General features: G+C 36.1%; 2 protein-coding genes across 2 annotated transcripts in view; both read left to right on the forward strand.

Annotated features, from left to right (window-relative positions):
- The window catches only part of fap (fibroblast activation protein, alpha), a 19,955-nt gene extending 5,020 nt beyond the window's left edge, over nucleotides 1-14,935 (forward strand). The window contains exons 9-27 of the mRNA XM_084122358.1: nucleotides 276-396; nucleotides 491-645; nucleotides 1,548-1,645; nucleotides 2,248-2,377; nucleotides 5,110-5,148; nucleotides 5,247-5,345; nucleotides 6,341-6,411; nucleotides 6,504-6,557; nucleotides 9,007-9,134; nucleotides 9,253-9,303; nucleotides 9,407-9,508; nucleotides 9,597-9,666; nucleotides 11,252-11,446; nucleotides 11,700-11,754; nucleotides 12,619-12,718; nucleotides 12,798-12,856; nucleotides 12,945-13,017; nucleotides 14,208-14,281; nucleotides 14,378-14,935. Of these exons, the coding sequence (XP_083978484.1) occupies nucleotides 276-396; nucleotides 491-645; nucleotides 1,548-1,645; nucleotides 2,248-2,377; nucleotides 5,110-5,148; nucleotides 5,247-5,345; nucleotides 6,341-6,411; nucleotides 6,504-6,557; nucleotides 9,007-9,134; nucleotides 9,253-9,303; nucleotides 9,407-9,508; nucleotides 9,597-9,666; nucleotides 11,252-11,446; nucleotides 11,700-11,754; nucleotides 12,619-12,718; nucleotides 12,798-12,856; nucleotides 12,945-13,017; nucleotides 14,208-14,281; nucleotides 14,378-14,479 (1,776 nt within the window). The 3' untranslated portion in view covers nucleotides 14,480-14,935. The remainder of the gene's footprint in view (nucleotides 1-275; nucleotides 397-490; nucleotides 646-1,547; nucleotides 1,646-2,247; nucleotides 2,378-5,109; nucleotides 5,149-5,246; nucleotides 5,346-6,340; nucleotides 6,412-6,503; nucleotides 6,558-9,006; nucleotides 9,135-9,252; nucleotides 9,304-9,406; nucleotides 9,509-9,596; nucleotides 9,667-11,251; nucleotides 11,447-11,699; nucleotides 11,755-12,618; nucleotides 12,719-12,797; nucleotides 12,857-12,944; nucleotides 13,018-14,207; nucleotides 14,282-14,377) is intronic.
- A 1,800-nt stretch (nucleotides 14,936-16,735) lies between these two features.
- On the forward strand, nucleotides 16,736-18,648 carry gcgb (glucagon b). The gene is made up of 4 exons (XM_084122756.1): nucleotides 16,736-16,838; nucleotides 16,931-17,036; nucleotides 17,486-17,641; nucleotides 18,415-18,648. Exons 2-4 carry the CDS (start codon nucleotides 16,936-16,938, stop codon nucleotides 18,533-18,535), a joined length of 378 nt encoding a protein of 125 aa, XP_083978882.1. The 5' UTR covers nucleotides 16,736-16,838; nucleotides 16,931-16,935; the 3' UTR covers nucleotides 18,536-18,648.
- Nucleotides 18,649-20,649: the final 2,001 nt, after the last annotated feature.

A 20,649-nucleotide genomic window follows, 5' to 3' on the forward strand; every position in this document is an offset into this window, starting at 1 on the left:
CATCTTAAGCATTTAAAATATGCAATACCATCACTTAAATTCTGAGTTTATGGTAGATTTGTCTCAAAGTTTATACATTACTATTAAAAATCTGTTTATCTATAGAGAAAACTAATGGTATTTTTACTTTCAGACCCAATGAAGTAGAATATAAAACACAACTGTTGCACTCTATATTCTGAAAGAAATGTTGTTTTATGTTGGGAATCAAAATATACCGGTTGAGCTCTATTGTTTTGATATCGTCAATGCTAATGACCATACATCGTCCACAGGCTTACGTCTGGGATTATAATATTTACCTCAAAACGACTGCCACTGCTGAGGCCGTACAAGTCACACATAATGGAAAAGTCAATGCAATTCTCAATGGAGTACCAGACTGGGTCTATGAAGGTAACGTCATCTAATGCACTCACACACAGACATCCTCATGTCTATGCATTCATTCATTCCTGTTAATCCATCTGCATCTTTTCTTGCTCAATAGAAGAGGTTTTTGCCTCAAACGAAGCCATTTGGTGGTCTCCGCAGGGGAAATATCTGGCTTATCTACAAATTAATGACACTGGAGTTCAAAACATTGAATACTCATTGTATGGAAATGACCAGTACCCTACCACAGTATCTATCCCCTACCCAAAAGTAAATATCTGAATGTTTCATAGATTTTCACATTGTCCATGACGAGATTTTATTTCATGACTGTTTGTATGAACACCACCAATTGTCATTTTTCTATTTTCCTTTATAATCTACAGACTATTACAAATCCACCCGTCATCATTTAGAATAAGAAGCTTTTATTATATGTGTCAGTATTCTTCCTTACCATAGCCAAACTTTTAGAAAGTTTAAATTCAAAGTCTGTAGCCAGCAAGAAAAATACTGGACATACAAAAATATTTTTTATAAACTCAATATTATGTTTTTGTTAAAAATTAATACACTTACAAAGTGAAACAGTCACACTTATTTAGTGAGAAGAATTATTATTATTATTTTTTAATCTAACAAACCTTTTTCCACTATAAAGAACTTTTTGTGGAATGGAAAGTTTCCATGGATGTTACCGGAACGTTATAATAACGTTCAGTTGTAAGTCATTTATAAGTGTTTAGTTAATGATGAACTAATCATTTACAAAACATTCATAAATGATTAGCAAGTGATATGCTATCATTTATGAACGGTCATGTTTCATGATGATTAGTTAATCATTTACTAATCACTTGTAAATGACTTGTAACGGAATTTACAAAACATACATAAAATGTTAGTTTATCACTTGCTAATCATTTATGAATGTTTTGTAAATGATTAGTTCATCATTAACTAACCACTTATAAATGACTTAAAACTGAACGTTATTATAAAGTGTTACCAACGGTTCTTCATGGAACCATCGATACCAATAAAGAATCTTTATCTTTCATGATAAAATGTAGCATTAAAAACTGCATGGAATAGATACTGTATCTGCTGTTCTTGTATTAGTTTCATTCAATGTCTAATTTTGCTACTAAACTGTTGTTCTGCTTACAAAGGCAGGCAGTGTTATTCCCAGAGCAAGGCTGTTTGTAATTGACGTCGAAAATCCATCCAAACAATCAGAAGTGGTGGTACCGAAATCTGTCGGATCAGGGTGTGTCCCTCTTATGTTTCTAGTTTCACATTTTCACATAAAGCCTCTATGGCAAGCAGGGCGGGGCGGGGCCGAGAGCCTTGGGAACGGAGCGAGGCTGGTGGTGCGAGTGCTAATGAGCGTCACCTACGCCACACCGGTCTCAAGTCTCACGGGTGACGACAGTGAAGGATGAGAGAGGACCAGGCCTGGACTTTATGTTGTTGTGCTTAATAAGGTTTTATGTGTCAGTCGTCCGTAAGGGGCTGCCCATATACTTTCATTTTGTAGTGTTTATTTATTGTAATATTAAAGTTAATTTTGAAAGTTTGCTGGTTCCCACCTCTTTCTGCCCTTATCAACAAACTTTGTTACATTGGCAAATCCAGGCCTTGTCCTCTCTCGTCTTGCTCTCACTCCTCCTTTTATCCTTCCGGAGCTCCTCCTTGAGACTCGAAAACGGTTTGGCACAGGTGATGCTCGTTATCATTCGCACTACCGACCTTCGTTCTGTTCCCACGGCTCTCGGCCTCACCCTGCTCGCCACAGCCTCATGTCTGAAACAAAGTTTTCACAGCATTAGAGCTAAGCGTAACGTCATTTTTATTTTTCTCTTTTCCCAGCGATCACTATCTGAGCACAGTCACATGGGTCACAGACGAGCGACTGGCTGTTCAATGGCTGCCACGCAGACAGGACCGAGTCCTTCTGCAGATCTACGACTACGACGGCACCAACTGGAAAGAAAGCTCGGTGAGAATCAACATTGCAATTGCCTGAGGCAGTGATTCTCTTGTTAATTTGGTCTGGCCAATCAAAGAAATTGTAATACAACCCCATTTCCAGAAAAGTTGGGACAAGAATCTGAGATTTGTTAATTCTCTTTAACCTTTATTTAACTGACAAAAGTATAAAGAAAAGATGACCAACTTAAATGTATTTTGTAAATGTAAACATTTTGATTTTGATGGCTGCAACACACTCCAAAATAGTTGGGACAGAGGCATGTTTACCACTGTGTCACATCACATTCCTTTTAATTACACTTTTTAAATGTTTGGGAATTGAGGATACTAATTGTTGCAGTTTTGCAAGTGGAATTTTTGCTCAATCTCGCTTAATACAAGACAGCTGCTCAACAGTTTGTGGTCATCAGTCTGATTCTCCTTTTTATGATGGGCCATAGAGTATATTTTCAATAGGAGACAGATCTGGACTGCAGGTGTAGAGTGTCTTCGAAACACACTGTTGTAGCATGTGTGGAATGAGACCTGGCATTGTGGCATTGTCTTGCTTCATGCCTCCATGTCAATAGCCGCGTTTCCATTACCCTTCAAATTGCGCAAATTGAAATTGCGAATTGAAAATACGCCCAATGGAAACACGTCAATTTCGCAAAAACTCCCATTTATCGCAAAAAAGTTTTTCAGCTCGCATGAGGTGGTTTTTCAAGCAATTCGAAAAATAAATATTTCGCAAAACTGCGATGGAAACAGTTTTTGCACATTTCCAGGTCACCTGACGTAGATGACGCGGTGTGTTTGGACAGAATACGAGACAAAGTTCTTTATTAAATTCATAAAAGACAAAAGAATTACAGGAATACTGGATTCTAAACCTCAAAGAAATGCCACAATCAAGACCTCGAAGCAGAAATGAGTGAGAAACACCCAGAAACACCTCATATGAGCCGCTTACAGTATAAGGGTCTTTCCTTGCCATTAATGATTGGATAAAACACATACGTCTCCTTTGATTAATAATAACGGCCAGTGCGGTGGCTGAGATACATAAACCTACCAACGTCCGTTGCTATGATTTTTGGAATGACTTATCGCAAGAGGAAAAAATTAAGTTTTAGTCGCATAACATCGGTTAATGGAAATGCCCTCATTTCGTAATATTTTTTTGACGATATTTAGAGAAAAAAAAAAAAAACGCAAGAGTTTTGCGCAAATCTGTAATGGAAACGTACCTAATGGTACCTTCACACACATGCAAGTCACCCATGCCGTTTGCACTGATGCCCCCTCATACAGATGTTTGCATTTGCACCTGTTGCTGATGAAAGTCTGGTTGATCCCTTTTGTCTTTGGGGCTGAGAACTCAATGTCCATTTTTCCCAAAAACAAGCTGAAACGTGGACTCATCTGACCACAGCACACATTTCCACTGTGTTTTGGACCATCTGAGATGAGCTCGGGCCCAGAGAACTCAGCGGCATCTTTTCAGAATATGATGTATGGTAGATGGTGAAAGACCTAAATTCTTTGTAATCTTGCATTTAGAAATGTGATTTTTGAATTGTTTGACAATTCTCTCATGGAATTTAGCACAAAGTGGTGAGCCATGACACATCTTTGCTTGCAAAGACTGAGCCTTTGGTGGATGGTACTATTATACCCAATGACGACGATACTAGGGGCGTAGTTTGTGGGGGGGATGGGGGGGAGATAACCCCCCCAATATTTAATTCTATGCATTACAACCCCCCCAATATTTATACCATGATCACAATATCAGGAGGCATACCCAAACTTCAACCCCCCCAATGTTCAAACCAAATCTACGCCCTTGGGTCACGATACACTCACCTATTACCAATTCAACCTGCTTATTGTGGACGTTTTCAAAATAGTTAACTTGGATACTCTATAATCTTTTTACTTTTATTTTGTCTCTGTCCCAACTTTTTTGGAGTGTGTTGCAGCCATCAAAATCAAAATGTGTTTATATTTACAAAATACAATTAATTTGGCCAGTGAAAATATTGGAAATTCTTCTTTTTACTTTTGTCAGTTAAATAAAGGTTAAGAGAGAATTAATAAATCACAGATTCTTGATTTTATTACATTTTACAAAATGTCCCAAATTTTCTGGATTTGGGGTTGAAGTTGAACAGTCTTTTTTTATGAATGCTAATCAGTATTGTTGGAGACTTTGGCACATAGGGTTCAAAAGAGGATTAAGTAATTTGATACATTTTTTAAAATAATTACTATGAAAAAAAAAAAATTCAGCAACAACAGTGAAAACATGAACTGCATTCATTCCTTTTTCACTGTTTTGATAAATAATACAAGGCAGCAAATTACACTCTTACTTGAAGAAATGTTGCAAAAATACAAAACATTACTTAAATGGCTCTTTCATCCAAAAAGTAATTTTTTTAAAGAATAGTCCACACACCCTCATGCCATTCCAAACATTTATGGGTTTTTTTATCTTCTGAAGCCTTATTATAGCCCTATGTAAGAAACTGATTGATTTTTGATTCATTAAAAATTCTTCCCTCGTGTCAATAATGACATGCATACAAAAGTGCTGTGAACAGTCTATAAGGACTATAACTATAAGGGAAGAAAATGCACACACACATGTATTGTCAACTGACCAGGTTTACATATGCAGACATTTCATAAACTTTGATAACTGGCCAAACAATTTGAATAGTGGGATTTAACTAAATATTCTTTTGTTTACAGAAATTTGAGCAAAAAAGCAAAACTGGATGGGTTGGACGGGTGAGTTCATGCAGCAATCACATAAAATTTTCAAATTGTCCTGATTTAAACTAAAGATGCTGCCATTAAACCTTAATGGTCTGTGTTTCCCCTCACAGTACTTTCCTTCAGCTCCTTACTTTGCTGCAAATAACAAGAGTTTTTACAAAGTTATGAGCAATGTCAACGGTTATAAACATCTCCACTATGTGAATGCTGTAAGTAATGTATTATTTTTTTAATTATATAAAAATTTCAGATGTCTTTACATTGTATTACAGGTTATAATGTGCTATTGATACTTTGCACGTGACGTCATAAGTACTGGCTGGCGGGCAAGAACGTCGTTCTCCAGCAACGAAACCCAGTAAACTAATCAAGGGTCGCCAGTTTTACTATACAAAAGTTGGTGTTTTGAGGTGTAAACGACATGCCAGATAGTTGTTGTGCAATTAGATGCACTAACCGCAGATGAGATAAGCAACCTTCACAGTATACACACGTCTGTGCATTACCATCAAAGGTAATTTCAACATTTGTTTGAATACAATGGGTGTATGATCATGTAATTAATCGTGTCTTTAAGTTACTGTAGTTTTGTCAATCAACACCACCAGTATTCACCAGCTGGCTCGGCGAGTCAGCTGTTTGTGTTATGAGTCTAAGCAAGACTAACTGTACGTTCACACCGCCGCCGGCGAGAGCGGCAAAATTCATTGAAAATGAATGATTTCCGGGCACTTTGACGCTCTCGCCGGTGGCGGTGTGAACGCACAGTAACAGCTGTCGTCTTTTGCTAACAATAACAGAAGTGTGTGATAGGTTGTTTTGAGGTTTGCGATATCTATGATTTTCAATGAGAACCAGAGATGACCCAACAGTAGAGCTAGATTATTTACGGAGGAATTATTACTGCTCGATTATCTTAAAAAAACTTGTCTGCTTTACACAATTTAGCTACCTTGGAGTTAATCCTAGTCCATAGTTATGCAGCTAGCTCGCTAACAGACTTGATAGCTACTAGAAAGTCCTGGAACTACAGGACTCAACGTTGAAAATATCCGTTTGTTGCCCGCCAGGTATCCGTGGTAGTCACGTGACTGCAAAGTATCAATATCTGTTAAAACAAAGAAACACAAAAGAAACACAAAGAAACACTGAAGTACAAGCTTAGCAAGTTGTCGGTCTGCCAACTGTGTTGTTTTCTTTGCAGGAAACAGCAACACCCATCACCTCAGGCAAATGGGAAGTGATATACATCTCAAAAGTAACCAAAGATTCCATGTGCGTATGAAATGCGTATTTTTTGTCACAAGCTTCTCATGTGTCTTCATGCGCAAACTTTCCTGCACATCTAAAATCTGCTCTTTCCACAGATACTACGTGAGTAATGAACACATGGGAAGACCTGGACAGAGAAACCTTTACAAGTAAAAAATACCTTTGTTTCCACAATATTTAAAATATTAAAATAGCCATTTATTTTGCTATACTTCAGCAATGGTATCACAACACTCTCATGCCACTCAAGAACCAATTATTCAAAACCAATGCCATTACAATAATTGTATTATGATGGATGAATTCGTTAGTTGTTCTGGAATGTCAGCATTCCACTGATGATGTGGACAGAGCGGCAACATATAATATGCAATACACACATTAGAGCCAGTTTATACAAAAGTATAAAGAAAAGATGACCAACTTAATTGTATTTTGTAAATGTAAACACATTTTGATTTTGATGGCTGCAACACACTCCAAAATAGTTGGGACAGAGGCATGTTTACCACTGTGTCACATCACATTCCTTTCAATTACACTTTTTAAATGTTTGGGAATTGAGGATACTAATTGTTGCAGTTTTGCAAGTGGAATTTTTGCTCAATCTCGCTTAATACAAGACAGCTGCTCAACAGTTTGTGGTCATCAGTCTGATTCTCCTTTTTATGATGGGCCATAGAGTACATTTTCAATAGGAGACAGATCTGGACTGCAGATGTAGAGTGTCTTCGAAACACTCTGTTGTAGCATGTGCACCCTCGTACAGATGTTTGCATTTGCACCTGTTGCTGATGAAAGTCTGGTTGGTCCCTTTCAGCTTTGGGGTTTCGTCAGTGTAGAGACATCTATCTATAAATTACAGAAACGTCTGTCTGTCTGTCTGTCTGTATGTGTGTGTGTCTGTTATTCGCATATCTCTCGAACCGTTAGTCCGATGGATTTCAAACTCGACAGGTGTCTCGCTACGGGCACGAGTAAGTGCAGTGCCAAGTTAGATGTTGTATGGATTAGAAATGCAAAATATATCGTTAAAAATCAGTAAAAGAAGCACTTAGAAGGTTGTGTTTTAAAAATAAACATTCTGACATACTCTGTCAGCTACACTGTTTACTTCTGAATATTATATTTTATTCACAGCCATCATTTGTAGTAACCTAGCCTGCTCCCTGAATTCAATGCGTTCACAGTCTCTTTCACGGGCACCAAATCGACAATAAAAACACACACAAAAACTGATTTTGCACGGGCATTTTGCACTAGTAGTTTATCAAAAAAAATTACCTATAATTATCATTATTTATTCACACTTAAAGGGTTAGTTCACCCAAAAAAAGAAAATTCTGTCAGTAATTAGTTAAGTTAAGTTGTTCCAACCCCGTAAGACTTTCGTTCATCTTCAGAACACAAATGAAGATATTTGTGATTAAATCTGAGAGCTGTCTCACTCCTCCATAGGCTGATAGGCAATTGAACCGAGAAGATGGCGCGGATGGGTCTCAATGCATTTCCTGGATGTCTGAATCGTGAGAAACCGGCGAGAAAACGTAAAAGTGCCTTACGAATGCCGCAAAATGAATGGCTTACCTTTCACACTTTCTCATCAAATGATCGTGAGCGTCATCTTCTCGGTTCTCGCGCATGCGTCTCGTGAACTCACACACAGAAGAAAGTGAATAGTTGAATAAAGTCGTTATTTTTGTTTGTTTTTTTGCGCACAAAAAGTATTCTCGTCGCTTGATAAACCTCAGGTTGAGCCACTGTAGTCACTTGGACTATTTTAACAATGTCTTTACTAACTTTTCTGGGATGGCAGATATCGATTACAGAGAAGCCTATGGAGGAGTGAGCCAGCTCTCAGATTTAATCAGAAATATCTTAATTTGTGTTTCCGAAGATGAACGAAAGTCTTACAGGGTTGGAACAACATGAGGGAGAGTGATTACTGACAGAATTTTCATTTTTGGGTGAACTAACGCTTTTAGTTGTTCCAAACCCGTTTGCTGTTATTTTTTCAGTGGATCACAAAAGCATAATTTGATAAATGCAATCTGCATGCATCCCACCTACACAACAACAATTCATGACTATTAAACTTCAACAACAACAAAAAAGCACATGATAAAAACAGTCTCTACTGTAAAGGTTCTTCATTTCTAATTTTGTGTTCCATGGAAAAAAATCTGCACACTTAATTTTCTGTCATCACAGAACAAAAATCAACAATTTTTTAAATGTGTCAATCAAAGGATGCTCGACACTTTCTGCATACAGTAGATGTGGCACAGACAACATGCCTGAAAAACAAACTAAATGCAAAGGATAGGTTTAGGAGAAAGTGCATTGAGGTAAAAGTTTCTGAATGAAGAACTATGAGAAAATGATATACATTAACAAAAATAATTATATGTGCATTATATTTATAAATGCATTTATTTATGCATTAATCTTTATACTAAAAATATTTATATATGTATATATATACAGTAGTCAACATTTGAAGTGGATCAAAACCTTTCATCAAGTTATACATGAAAAAAAAATTATATATATATATGGTTTCCCTTCCCTCATTGTCACTGTGAAATGTTTCCTCAGGATTTCTATAAGCAACAATGGACATTCTGTCCCCGAGTGCGTCACCTGTTCGCTGTACCAGGACAGGTGTCAGTATAACTCGGCTTACTTCAGCCTGAACGCCTCTTACTTCCGTATGGACTGCTACGGTTAGTGAACACGCTTTTACTGCACGCCTGTGCGATTCCCTCAAAACAAACCCCTGAGCGATACCGTGGTTGATCTGAGGTGACTGAGAGAGGTAACTGTGTGCTGCTGGTTTCACAGGACCAGGGCTTCCGCTGTTTACACTGATGGACAACAGAGCGCCTGCTAAAGGTTTGAGCTAGCATCGCTCCAATCCAACCCCTTTACAACAGGAGCTAAATACAGGAATAGTTGATATAACATTTCTGATATATATTGTATTTTTGGGGATTAGAGATTCAGGTCCTTGAGGACAATAAGAAACTGGAAAAAATTCTGACTACTGAGCTTCTGATGCCAACCATCAAACATGCCACAATGAAGATCGCAGGATTCAGTATGTGCAGTATTTTTTTAAATATTCCAGGAAAATAGGATTTAGTATCATATTTTTTCTAAAGCTGTTTTTGTTTCTCTCTCTCCAGACCTCTGGTATAAGATGATGTTCCCACCAAATTTTGACTCGTCCAAAAAGTACCCTCTTTTAATTCAAGTGTGAGTTACATACTTAACTGAACCTATAAATGGCCATTTGTTTTCTATAACATTACCTTTTTTTAAAAGTTTGCTCTCAGTAAGTTGTTTTTTTCTCTTTTGTTCACTAAGGCTGCATTTATTTGATACCTTTAAAAAAAATATATTATTAGTTTAAAATAACTTTTCTATTTGAATACATGTTCAAATGTAATTTATTCCTGTGATCAAAGCTGAATTTTCAGCATCATTACTCCAGTCTTCAGTGTCACATGATCCTTCAGAAATCATTCTAATATGCTGATTTGCTGCTAAAGAGACATTTATTTTTATCATCAATATTGTGCTGCTTAATAACGTGGAAACAGAAGCTTAAATGTCAAGCAGCATATATTTAAAATAGTTATTTTTTTGCAACGTAGAAGTCTTTACCATCAATTTTGGTTAATTTATTCCATCCTTAATAAAAGTGTTAATTTCTTTAATAAAAAACAAAACAAAAGTAGTGTATGTAATACATTGTACAGTAGTCTCTTAATTAAAATGAGCTCATGCAAGCTGCATGCATAATTCAATTCACATTTATTTGTATAGCACTTTTCACAAAACATATCGTTTCAAAGCAGCTTTACAGAAAATACATGTTTCTACATTACAATTTTGAGTAATCAGTGATGACTGTGTCCAAGTAATGTCAGAAATGTACAGTTCTAAGATAATACAAATCATGCAGTTTGCTAACATCATGTATTCATTTAGCTAATTAAAGCAACTATTGTGATTTGAGATCATAATGATAACAATATATAGACATTTTGGCACTTGTGCATCTCTACACAGGTGTAGGGTCATCCGATATATAATTACAAAATGAGCAAAATGCTGTTTAAAATGATTTTAGCTAAGGTATAGTATCATAATATGTCAGCTACCCAAACTGCATTAAAGGATTAGTTCACTTTCAAAAAAAAAAAATTGCTGATAATTTACTCACCCCGATGTCATCCAAGATATCCATGTCTTTCTCTCTTCAGTCGAAAAGAAATTAAGGTTTTTGAGGAAAACATTCCAGGATTTTTCTACACAGAATGGACTTCAATGGCAACCAACTATACCAATGTTCAAAGGAGGTTTCCAACGTGATGACGTAATACGTGGCACATCTCAGAGATGGTACAAGACGGGCATTTGTGGTTAAAAAGTGTATATATATATTTTTTTTTTTAAATGACCTACCGTTTCACGAGATAAGACCCTTATTTCTCGACTGGGATCATGTCGAGACTTTGAAGCTGCACTGAGACGGACATTTTAACCTTCTTTGAACATTGGTATAGTTGGTTGCCATTGAAGTCCATTCTGTGTAGAAAAATCCTGGAATGTTTTCCTCAAAAACCTTAATTTCTTTTCGACTGAAGAAAGACATGGATATCTTGGATGACATCGTGGTGGGTAAATTATCAGCAAAAAATGTTTTGAAAGTGAACCAATCCTTTAAAGAAAGTTTTATTCCATTATAAAAATAAATAAATACAAATTCTTGATTCATGACATGATGATTTTAGTATTTCTCTAATATAACTGTTTTTTCACGGTCACGTTGAAGGTACGGCGGGCCAGCCAGCCAGAACATAGATTACGTGTTTCGACTGGAGTGGGCCACGTACCTGTGCAGCACGGAGAAGGTGCTCATCGCCAGCTTCGACGGCAGGGGAAGCGGTTTCCAGGGCGATGAGATAATGCACGCCATCTACGAGCGACTGGGGACGTACGAGGTGGAAGATCAGATCTCGGCCGTGAGGTGAGGCGAGGGAACGATGTGCACACGCTCGTGATGACGACAATCACTTAGCCTGATGTAACTCTCAGACGGATGAGAGATGCGAGTCGAAGTGTCACGGAGCATGTGTCAAATGAGGTTGAACGAGGTCAAACACTATGAGTTGACTGAAAGAGAGAAACTACCTTCTACAAAAGATGTATTCTACCAATGTAGTCATTTTGTTTTGGAATATCTTCATAATTGCTTTTCTTGTGACTGTGTTTAATTGCAGAAAATTCATTGAAATGGGTTTCATTGACAAAGACAGAATTGCAATGTGGGGTTGGGTAAGTGCAATGCTTTCATTTAAAAGAGAAACCTAGGAAGAGATTTGAAACTTTAAATACGAGGTTTTGACTACCAGTCTAATGATTGGAATAATTATATATTTTTTAAATTATAAAGTTTCTTATGCTCACCAAGGCTGCATTTATGTGATCAAAAATACAGTAAAAATAGTGAAATATTACCTTTTCAAATAAATGTTCACTATCTGAATATATTTTTGAATCTAATTTATTCCTGTGATCAAAGATGAATTTTCAGCATCATTACTCCAGTCTTTAGTGTCACATGATCCTTCAGAAATCATTCTAATATGCTGCCTAATTATTGCTGTTCGATTATTAATAATGGTTATTATTATCAATGTTGAAAATGATTTTTTGCAGCTTAATATTTCTGTGGAAACTAATATTTTTTTCAATATTCTTTGAAAATATATATTTTTTTCAAACACATAAATGACTTTACTGTCACTTTTGATCAATTTAATGCATCCTTGCAGAATAAAATTATTAATTTCCTTTTCTTTTTTTAAAGCTTACTTTTACCCCTAACTTTTGAATGGTAGTGTATCACAGTTTCAACAAAAATAAGAAGCCGCAAAACTGTTTTCATATCATTGATAATAATCAGTAATATTTCTTAAGCAGCAAATCATCATATAAGAATGATTCCTGAAGGATCATGTGACACTGAAGACTGGAGTAATGATGCTGAAAATTCAGCTTTGATAGCATGAATAAATTACATTTTACAATATGTTTAAATAAAAAGTTATTTATTTTAAATTGTAACAATATTTCACAATTTTACTGTTTTGACTCATTTTACTGTCATGCTAATTATGAAACGTCTGTCTTGCTCAGTCATATGGCGGCTATGTGACGTCCATGGTTCTGGGATCAGGAAGTGGACTGTTCAAATGTGGAATCGCTGTGGCTCCTGTTGCAAAGTGGGATTATTATGGTATGGATTTTCTGATTTATGATATAGATTAAACACAAACAATTTAGCAGACTCAACTCGCACGCTGCGTTCTTCACAGACGCCGTATATACAGAGAGATACATGCATCGCCCCGAGGAGAACTTGGAAAGATATCAAGTAAGTTAATCTGTAAGAAAACACATGCTTGGATTATGAACAGTGATCAGTCGTTCTTCATATATGTGGTTGATTTGCTTGTTTGCAGAATTCAACGGTGACCGACAGGGCAAAAAATTTCAAGTCGGGTCAATACATGTTGGTGCACGGCACTGCAGACGGTAAACAATTTGATCTAAACCTGAGAATAGACAAACGGCAATGAAAAGTCTATAAATCTGTATTAAAGGGATAGTTCGGAGTAAAATCAACCTAGGGTCCTTTGCTCCATGACCTCGAGCCAAACACCCCCCAGAAGCCTTTTTTCCCTTGGTTGAACATTATTAAAGTTAGAGCTTATTTAGAGATATCAGCCGGATGGCTTAGTGCAGGCGCTAATGGATCCAAGGCTGTATCTCGTAAATTACCCCACTAATAATGCCCAGAATGGTACCACACTTCTACAGTAGTACAAATAGGTTCTGTACTCTTAAAACGAGCCATTGGAAAGTTTGTAAGTACATCAGGAGTTTATTTAAATAACACTTGCCTGACGGCTCATGCTATCGCTAACCCGGACGTCGACGTCACTTCAGTGAGTTGAGAAAAGCACGTAAAAGTCCTGGCAGAAAGCGATGCATAAGAATTTAGTGTAACGACGCCCAGTTCCAGGAATGCACTAATATTTTGTTGGTAGTACCAGTTTATAACAATTATTAGTTAACACGAAGTTGTTAACACTTCGGAAAAAATAATAATTCGTCGTTACACTACATCCTTATGCATCGCTGTTTCTGTCAGGACTTTTACGTGCTTTTCTCAACTCACTGAAGTGACGTCGACGTCCGGGTTAGCGATAGCATGAGCCGTCAGGCAAGTGTTATTTAAATAAACTCCTGATGTACTTACAAACTTTCCAATGTCTCGTTTTATGAGTACAGAACCTATTTGTGCTACTGTAGAAGTTTGGCACCATTCTGGGAATTATTAGTGGGGTAATTTACGAGATACAGCCTTGGATCCATTAGCACCTGCACTAAGCCATCCGGCTGATTTCTCTAAATAAGCTCTAACTTTAATAATGTTCAACCAAGGGGAAAAAGGCTTCTGGGGGGTGTTTGGCTCGAGGTCATGGAGCAAAGGACCCTAGGTTGATTTTACTCCAAACCATCCCTTTAAGAATCTGATAGATTGACTGATATAAAACCTAGTGGCCTGACTTAAAAAAAAAAAAGGTACAAAAGCTGTCATTAGGGTGGCACCAATTTTGAAAGGCAGCTTTGTGACAGTGACCGCTTTTGTACCTCTTTTTCTGAAACAAAAAATCATTTTCTTGACATGTTTTCTTGCTGTTTTGACTTCATTACTCCAGACAACGTCCACTTTCAGCAGGCTGCTCAAATTTCCAAGGCCCTGGTGGAAAATCAAATAGACTTTGAAGCAATGGTGAGTATTAATGAATGGATGAAGGTGATGAAAAACATTTTAATCGAGCTCTGACATGTCTTGCTTTCTCTAAAACGATGTAACCCTGTTTTTCAGTGGTACACCGATAAGGATCACAGTCTGTCTGGCAAAGCACGTTACCATCTCTACACACACTTGAACCATTTTCTGCAGAACTGCTTTGCTGAGAACAAATAAACGGGCATTGATGCGTCATGTAAACAAAAAAATGTTCCTCTTCCATTGACAAAACACTGTTGATGACAGATGCTTTACATGTTAGTCTGTATATAGAACATCTTATGTTGATTTTGTATTGTTATTTTTATATTGCTTAACGTGATATTTTTATTAGCTGTTGTTTTTGTATCACATTGCTGTGATGGTAACTCACTTTACCAACATAAAGTAAAATGAATGTAGTTTATATGACAGACTTTTGTCATGTTTCATATTTCTACATTTACACATTGATTGTGGAATCTATAGAGTTTATGCGCTTGTGTTTATGCACTGACTTCTATGTGTGATTTGAGCATGTCTGTTAGAAAACTGATCAACTGAAACATTCTGGATTTGGATGCCTTAGTCTTCTGACTCATGTTTCATATATCCTGAAATCTGAACAAAATTAAAAATACTTCTGTGTGTGAAGGAAGGAGTCTGGATGCTTAATTTCATTTTATCTATGTTACATATTATACACTGCCAAAGTTTGGACTGAATTTGTTTCTCATGAAACTCACTGTATAATTCCCATATCTCGGTTTCATTTAATTGTTTTTTAACAATTCTCTCAAACATTTGACTGGTAGCATATACATAATAGTAGTCTATATCATGGTATGGACAGTGCCACCTGCTGGTTTAACTATTAAAATGTATGCCATATGGACGTTGCCCAAGAGCTCAGATAATATCCTTCAAATCATTTCTGAATTTAACATCACTGATGTTATAGATGCATCAGCTGAAACCCACATGAATTAAGACAAGAGACATTAACATTGTGGAATAATGTACAGTCAGCCAATCACCATAGCAAAATCAGGACCTCAAGTGATGCTTTTTACAGGGCTTCTCAACAAATAATTAGACAAAATATTGATTCGAGTTTCATTTATTTAATTATGCACAACTCATGTCATAGTTTAACACAGCACATCTTAAAAACTATGAGTTTAAGAGTTTAAAATCAGTTTTCTGTGATATTTTTGGTTGTGATTATTCAACCATAATTTATGGTTGATCTCTGGAATTAATTTCTGATCAATTGCATCATTCAGAGGTCAAATATAAATATTCGTGAATAATGAACATTGTCTGAGGCACCGCTCCAGTAGGAAACCTGTTTCCAGCTTAATTTTGATGTTGCCTCTTCACCGTCTCCTCAAATCAAATTCATATTTCCATTTTATTTATTTATTCCAGGTTTTTGCACCTAAACCACTCTTGTGTGTCCAACTACTTTTTTGCACCACCGATTATGCTTTCAAACAGACCAAAGCATGATCAGAGTTGTTGTAACTACTACAAAAGCATCAGTGTTACTATTCGTTCTGTTAAGAATCCTCAGGGAAATTAACAGTATAAATAATATAAATAAAATAAAATAAATAGAGTTAAATGTAATTACATTGATCTCTGTGAGACTGAGGCATTACGGTAACTAACACTTGATCCAATCTAAAGAATTTAGGAAGCATTTAAAAATAAAGACATGCAGCCTCAGTTTACGATGAACATTTCTATAATCAATGCATAAATAAATATAAATATGATGCAAATGACAACGGAACAGAACTGACATATATTCTACATAGTTAAAGTTCATGATATATAATTTTTAAAACATGAAAGTTTATAGACAAAAACTATTAAGAAAAGTGAGGTTACTGGGAAAAGTTTAAATTTAATATTTATATCTAATGCAATGCAGACCTTTTTTTTAAGTATGACTTAAATGTCCAAATACTTCCTGTTTGGAAGTATCAAATAGGATACTTATTTTAGGATACCTATTTCCTTCCTAAAAATAAAAATAAAAAAAGAATACAGAGTAAAACTCCCTGAAATCCTGACAGAATATATCAATTGATTTCTCACAAAAAGAAAGCAAGCTTTGCAGAGCACAAACATCACTTCCTGGAAATCTGACAATGTTTCTCATCCTGAAAGTACTTGTGCAATTATTTGCTTTAACAGGACAAAATCATGTTTGATTTTCCCCTAAAGTGACTTTTTGACCATTTCCCCCGTCTCTTTTTAAAACAGGTTCACAGTGCAAATACACTGATGCATTGAGATTAATGGATTGAAACTAATAAGTGTGTGTGTGTGTGTGTGTGTGTGTGTGTGTCTGTGTGTGTGTCTGTGTCTGTGTGTGTGTGTGTGTCTGTGTGTGTGTGTGTGTCATGCCACCTGGGCATCACTATATAAGACTCAGAACATCAGGCTGGGACTGTGAAATCGCACTGGGAGCCAGGAAGGTGAAATCAGCGAGACAACATCAAAATCGTTGAGTATATTTCTCCGTGACGACCCAACACAAATCAAGGTGAGTCTGAGAACTCTTTGGCACTGTACTATATCTTTACAGGTAGAATGCATGAACGCTTTACTGAGTCGCTGTACGGTCTGCATCCTCAGGTAAGATGATGGTAAGGATCTACTACGCCTTCATTGGACTTTTACTTCTCATCTTGATCCAGAGCAGCCTGCAGATTCCCATACAAGACACGGAAGAAAACACCAGGTACGAGCAACTGAATTATTATGTATTATTTCATTTTTTAATGGCCTCTAAAAAATTGATTGTTCCATTTACAATCAAACACAACCTGGGACACATTTAACCTCAAAATAAAAAAGGAACTCAATGGTGCTTTAAGAAAATCAAGCATCTTTTTAGGTTATTTTCTTTTCTTTTAATGACAATTAAATGTCAAATTATTTCAAATTTTACTGTGAAATGTGCAACTTTAGCTTCACAGACTATTACATGGCAGATCCAGATTCAACATCCAGCAAATATTTTATGTGAAATGTGTTTAACTGTTTAATAATTTCATAATGCAAAACATTTCTATGTCAAAATGAATGCATTATTCCTTTCTTTTTGATTTTGGGGTGAAATGTGAGCCAGGCGTGCTCTTGATGGGTTTTTCTTTTTGGAGAATGACATATATGACGTTGATTTTTCAGCTTTATGTCTGAGGAAGCACTATTTAATGACCCAAGAGAAGTAAACAACATGAAGAGACATTCAGAAGGCACGTTCTCAAACGATTACAGTAAATACCTGGAGACCAGGAGAGCACAAGACTTCGTTCAGTGGTTAATGAACTCCAAAAGGAGCGGGTAAGTTTAGAAGGTCTGGAAATTCTTTAAAAAAATTTAAGAAAAAAAAAAAAAAGACATATACAACCATATCCATCTTGAACTATTATAATATATATATTTTTTTTTTACATGACATGTCAATCGTCGTGTAAGGGAAGTTGCATGAAAAAAATTATGAAATGTAATTATGAAAATAGAAAAATGTTTTTCACTCATTGGAAATTAATTTCAAGTAATTCCCACATGACGTGAATACAGATTAAAAATAAATAAATTTGAACTTAAAATAAAATTACCAAATGGTGATCATTTAACTAAGTAAATTTACACATTATCATTCAAAAGTTTTGACTTGGTAAAAAAAGTATGTTTTTGAAAGAAGTCCCTTATGCTCACCAAGGCTGCATTTATATGATCAAAAATACAGTAAAATTGTGAAATATTATTCCAATTTAAAATAACTGATTTTTATTTGAATATATTGCAAAATGTAATTTATTCCTGTGATCAAAGCTGAATTTTCAGTATCATTACTCCAGTCTTCAGTGTCACATGATCCTTCAGAAATCAATGTTGAAAACAGTTGTGCTGCTTCATATTTTTATGCAGTGATACATTTTTTAAAGGATTATTTGATGAATAGAACGTTTTTTCAGCATTTATTTGAAATTGAAATATTTTGTAACATTATAAATGTCTTTACTCTAAAAAAAAAAAACCGGAAGTATACATGTATATAGTTTATTACAAAGAATATCAGCCTTTCTAACTAAACATGCATTCTCCCCCAGAGTCCCCACACGACGCCACGCAGACGGCACGTACACCAGTGATGTCAGCTCCTACCTGCAGGACCAGGCGGCAAAAGAGTTCGTGTCCTGGCTGAAAACAGGGAGAGGGCGACGCGAGTGAGGATTCTCCACACATTACCCTGCATAACTGTGATATTCTACGATACTCTGTTTTATAATGACTAGTGCTGTCAGTTACATCGAATCATGCAAATAAATCTTTCTTCAAATGAAGCACTTGGTCTTTTGGTTTTTGAGCGACTCTGTAAATTTTTTTTTTTTTAAATACAACCTAGACTATGTTAAAAAAGAAAAGAAAAAAAAAGTTCAGTTGAGTATAAAAGTGGTTCAAAATGGATTGCACATACATTGTGTTTTGTGCATTCAATTGTTGGCTTTTTGACAGTTAATTAATACCTGAATTTGTAGACGCATTTAAAAATCAAGGCATTTAAAAACCAAAAATGGTCATTTTTCTGTTTCAGTCTATGTTATGTTAATATTCTTGCATATTGTTTGGTCTGTGTTTGGACATTTACTTTAGTTTACATTATTTTGCTACTGTCACTTGCCCAATGTAAAATCTGAGTCTGAATGCAAAACCCATTGAGTAGCAGTTTAAGAGGATAACCTTCAGTTCGTTTAACGTACGAAAATAATCTGACACATTTACCTCACCGTCCCTTTGAGAAAACATACAACATTCAGACTTCATAAGCAGTTATAACGCTATTTGTCAAGATGACACGCAAGCAAATGCTGCAAATCAAACACAATCCATGTGGGAAAGCAACTGCAATCAAACAGAATAACCATGTGTCAAATGGCTTCAATCGTTCTGTCAGGATAACAAACAGAATTCAGAGTTCAACTCCACTCAGGTACCTTTTCAAATGATCTTCCTCCATAATCCCTGAGGAGAACTTACTTCAGCGCTGTAAGCTGGCCCGATGTGTCACTTCTGCTTACCTTAGCGTATCTGACATGGCACTGACAGAAGATGGGAGTCGCCAAAGCCTTGTGGAAATGTGTCAATTATCCAGCACTGTCAGGCATCCTGGGGCCGCACGTCTCCGGTCCTTCAGCACTGATGCCAGAGATGCAGTCCGTCCTGGGAGCAGGTCTCTCTCTCTGAGCCGTCAGCTGATGCTACAAACCATCTGTTTGCCAAAAAAACACTAATATCATGCCAGCACGTTCACTCCTTTTTAAAGGAGAACCTAAATATACTTAATACATATAACAGTGGTTATTTGTCAAGACAAAATATTGCAAACTCCTCAAGCTACATAAGACTGATGCACTTGGAACTACTTTTATGATTATTATATGGTCCATTATTCATCAATTTTGAGCTTGACAGCTTCCTATATAAAAAAAATGCATTTATTTGAAATACAAATCTTTTGTAACATAAATAAATGTCTTTATTGTCACCATTAACAAATTTAATGCATCCTTGCTGAATAAAGTATTTCTTTCTTTAAAAAATTTTATGAAATCTTTCTACATAAACCTATGTGTTTGCACGTGTGTGGTCCTGGTAAATCCCATGTTATGAGGACAAAATATCCCCATAAAGATGGCAATATTCAAAATCCTTGTGGTGACACTTCTTTAGTCCCCATGAGAAAAACAGCTTATAATCATACTACATGATGTTTTTTGAAAATGTAACAATGCAGAAAGTTTTTTTTTTTTTGTAATGGGTAGGTTTAGGGTTATAAAAAAACATTGATCAGCGAACATAAACAGAAGCTCAACTGACCCTGCTTGACGCGTTAGAACAAACCTCTTGCTGAAGCTCAAACGTGATGCGTTAGATGAGAACAAACCTCATTGGTTCTTGCAGAAGCTCAAACTTGATGCGTAACACGAGAATGAACCTCAATGCTTGAGCTTCCATTTACCACAACTGATGTGCGAGTTAATGAATGTTTATATGTGAATAAAAGCCTAAATTAAATCTGTTCATCATATAAAGCAATCGAGTCTCTTCAGAAAATGTGGACTAAACCACTCAATTCATAAGGATTCGTTTTACAATCTCTTTATCATCTTTTTGAAGCGTCAAAGTGTCAGTTGCGTAGCTATCAATGGAGGAACAGAAAGCTCTCAGATTTCATCAAAAATATCTTTATTTGTGTTCTGAAGATTAACGAAAGTCTTACGGGTTTGGAACAACATGACTGTGAGTAAATGATGACAGAATTTACATTTTTGGGTGAACTAACC

The sequence above is a fragment of the Abramis brama genome, assembly GCF_963993115.1.
Source record: "Abramis brama genome assembly, chromosome: 8".
Taxonomy (NCBI): domain Eukaryota; kingdom Metazoa; phylum Chordata; class Actinopteri; order Cypriniformes; family Leuciscidae; genus Abramis; species Abramis brama.

Excerpts from the sequence above, each read along its gene's own strand:
- gcgb (XM_084122756.1), top strand. The coding sequence starts at position 16,936 with ATGATGGTAAGGATCTACTACGCCTTCATTGGACTTTTACTTCTCATC. Across the intron at positions 17,037-17,485 it reads GACACGGAAGAAAACACCAG|CTTTATGTCTGAGGAAGCAC; the intron begins GTACGAGCAACT and ends TTGATTTTTCAG. Across the intron at positions 17,642-18,414 it reads ATGAACTCCAAAAGGAGCGG|AGTCCCCACACGACGCCACG; the intron begins GTAAGTTTAGAA and ends ATTCTCCCCCAG.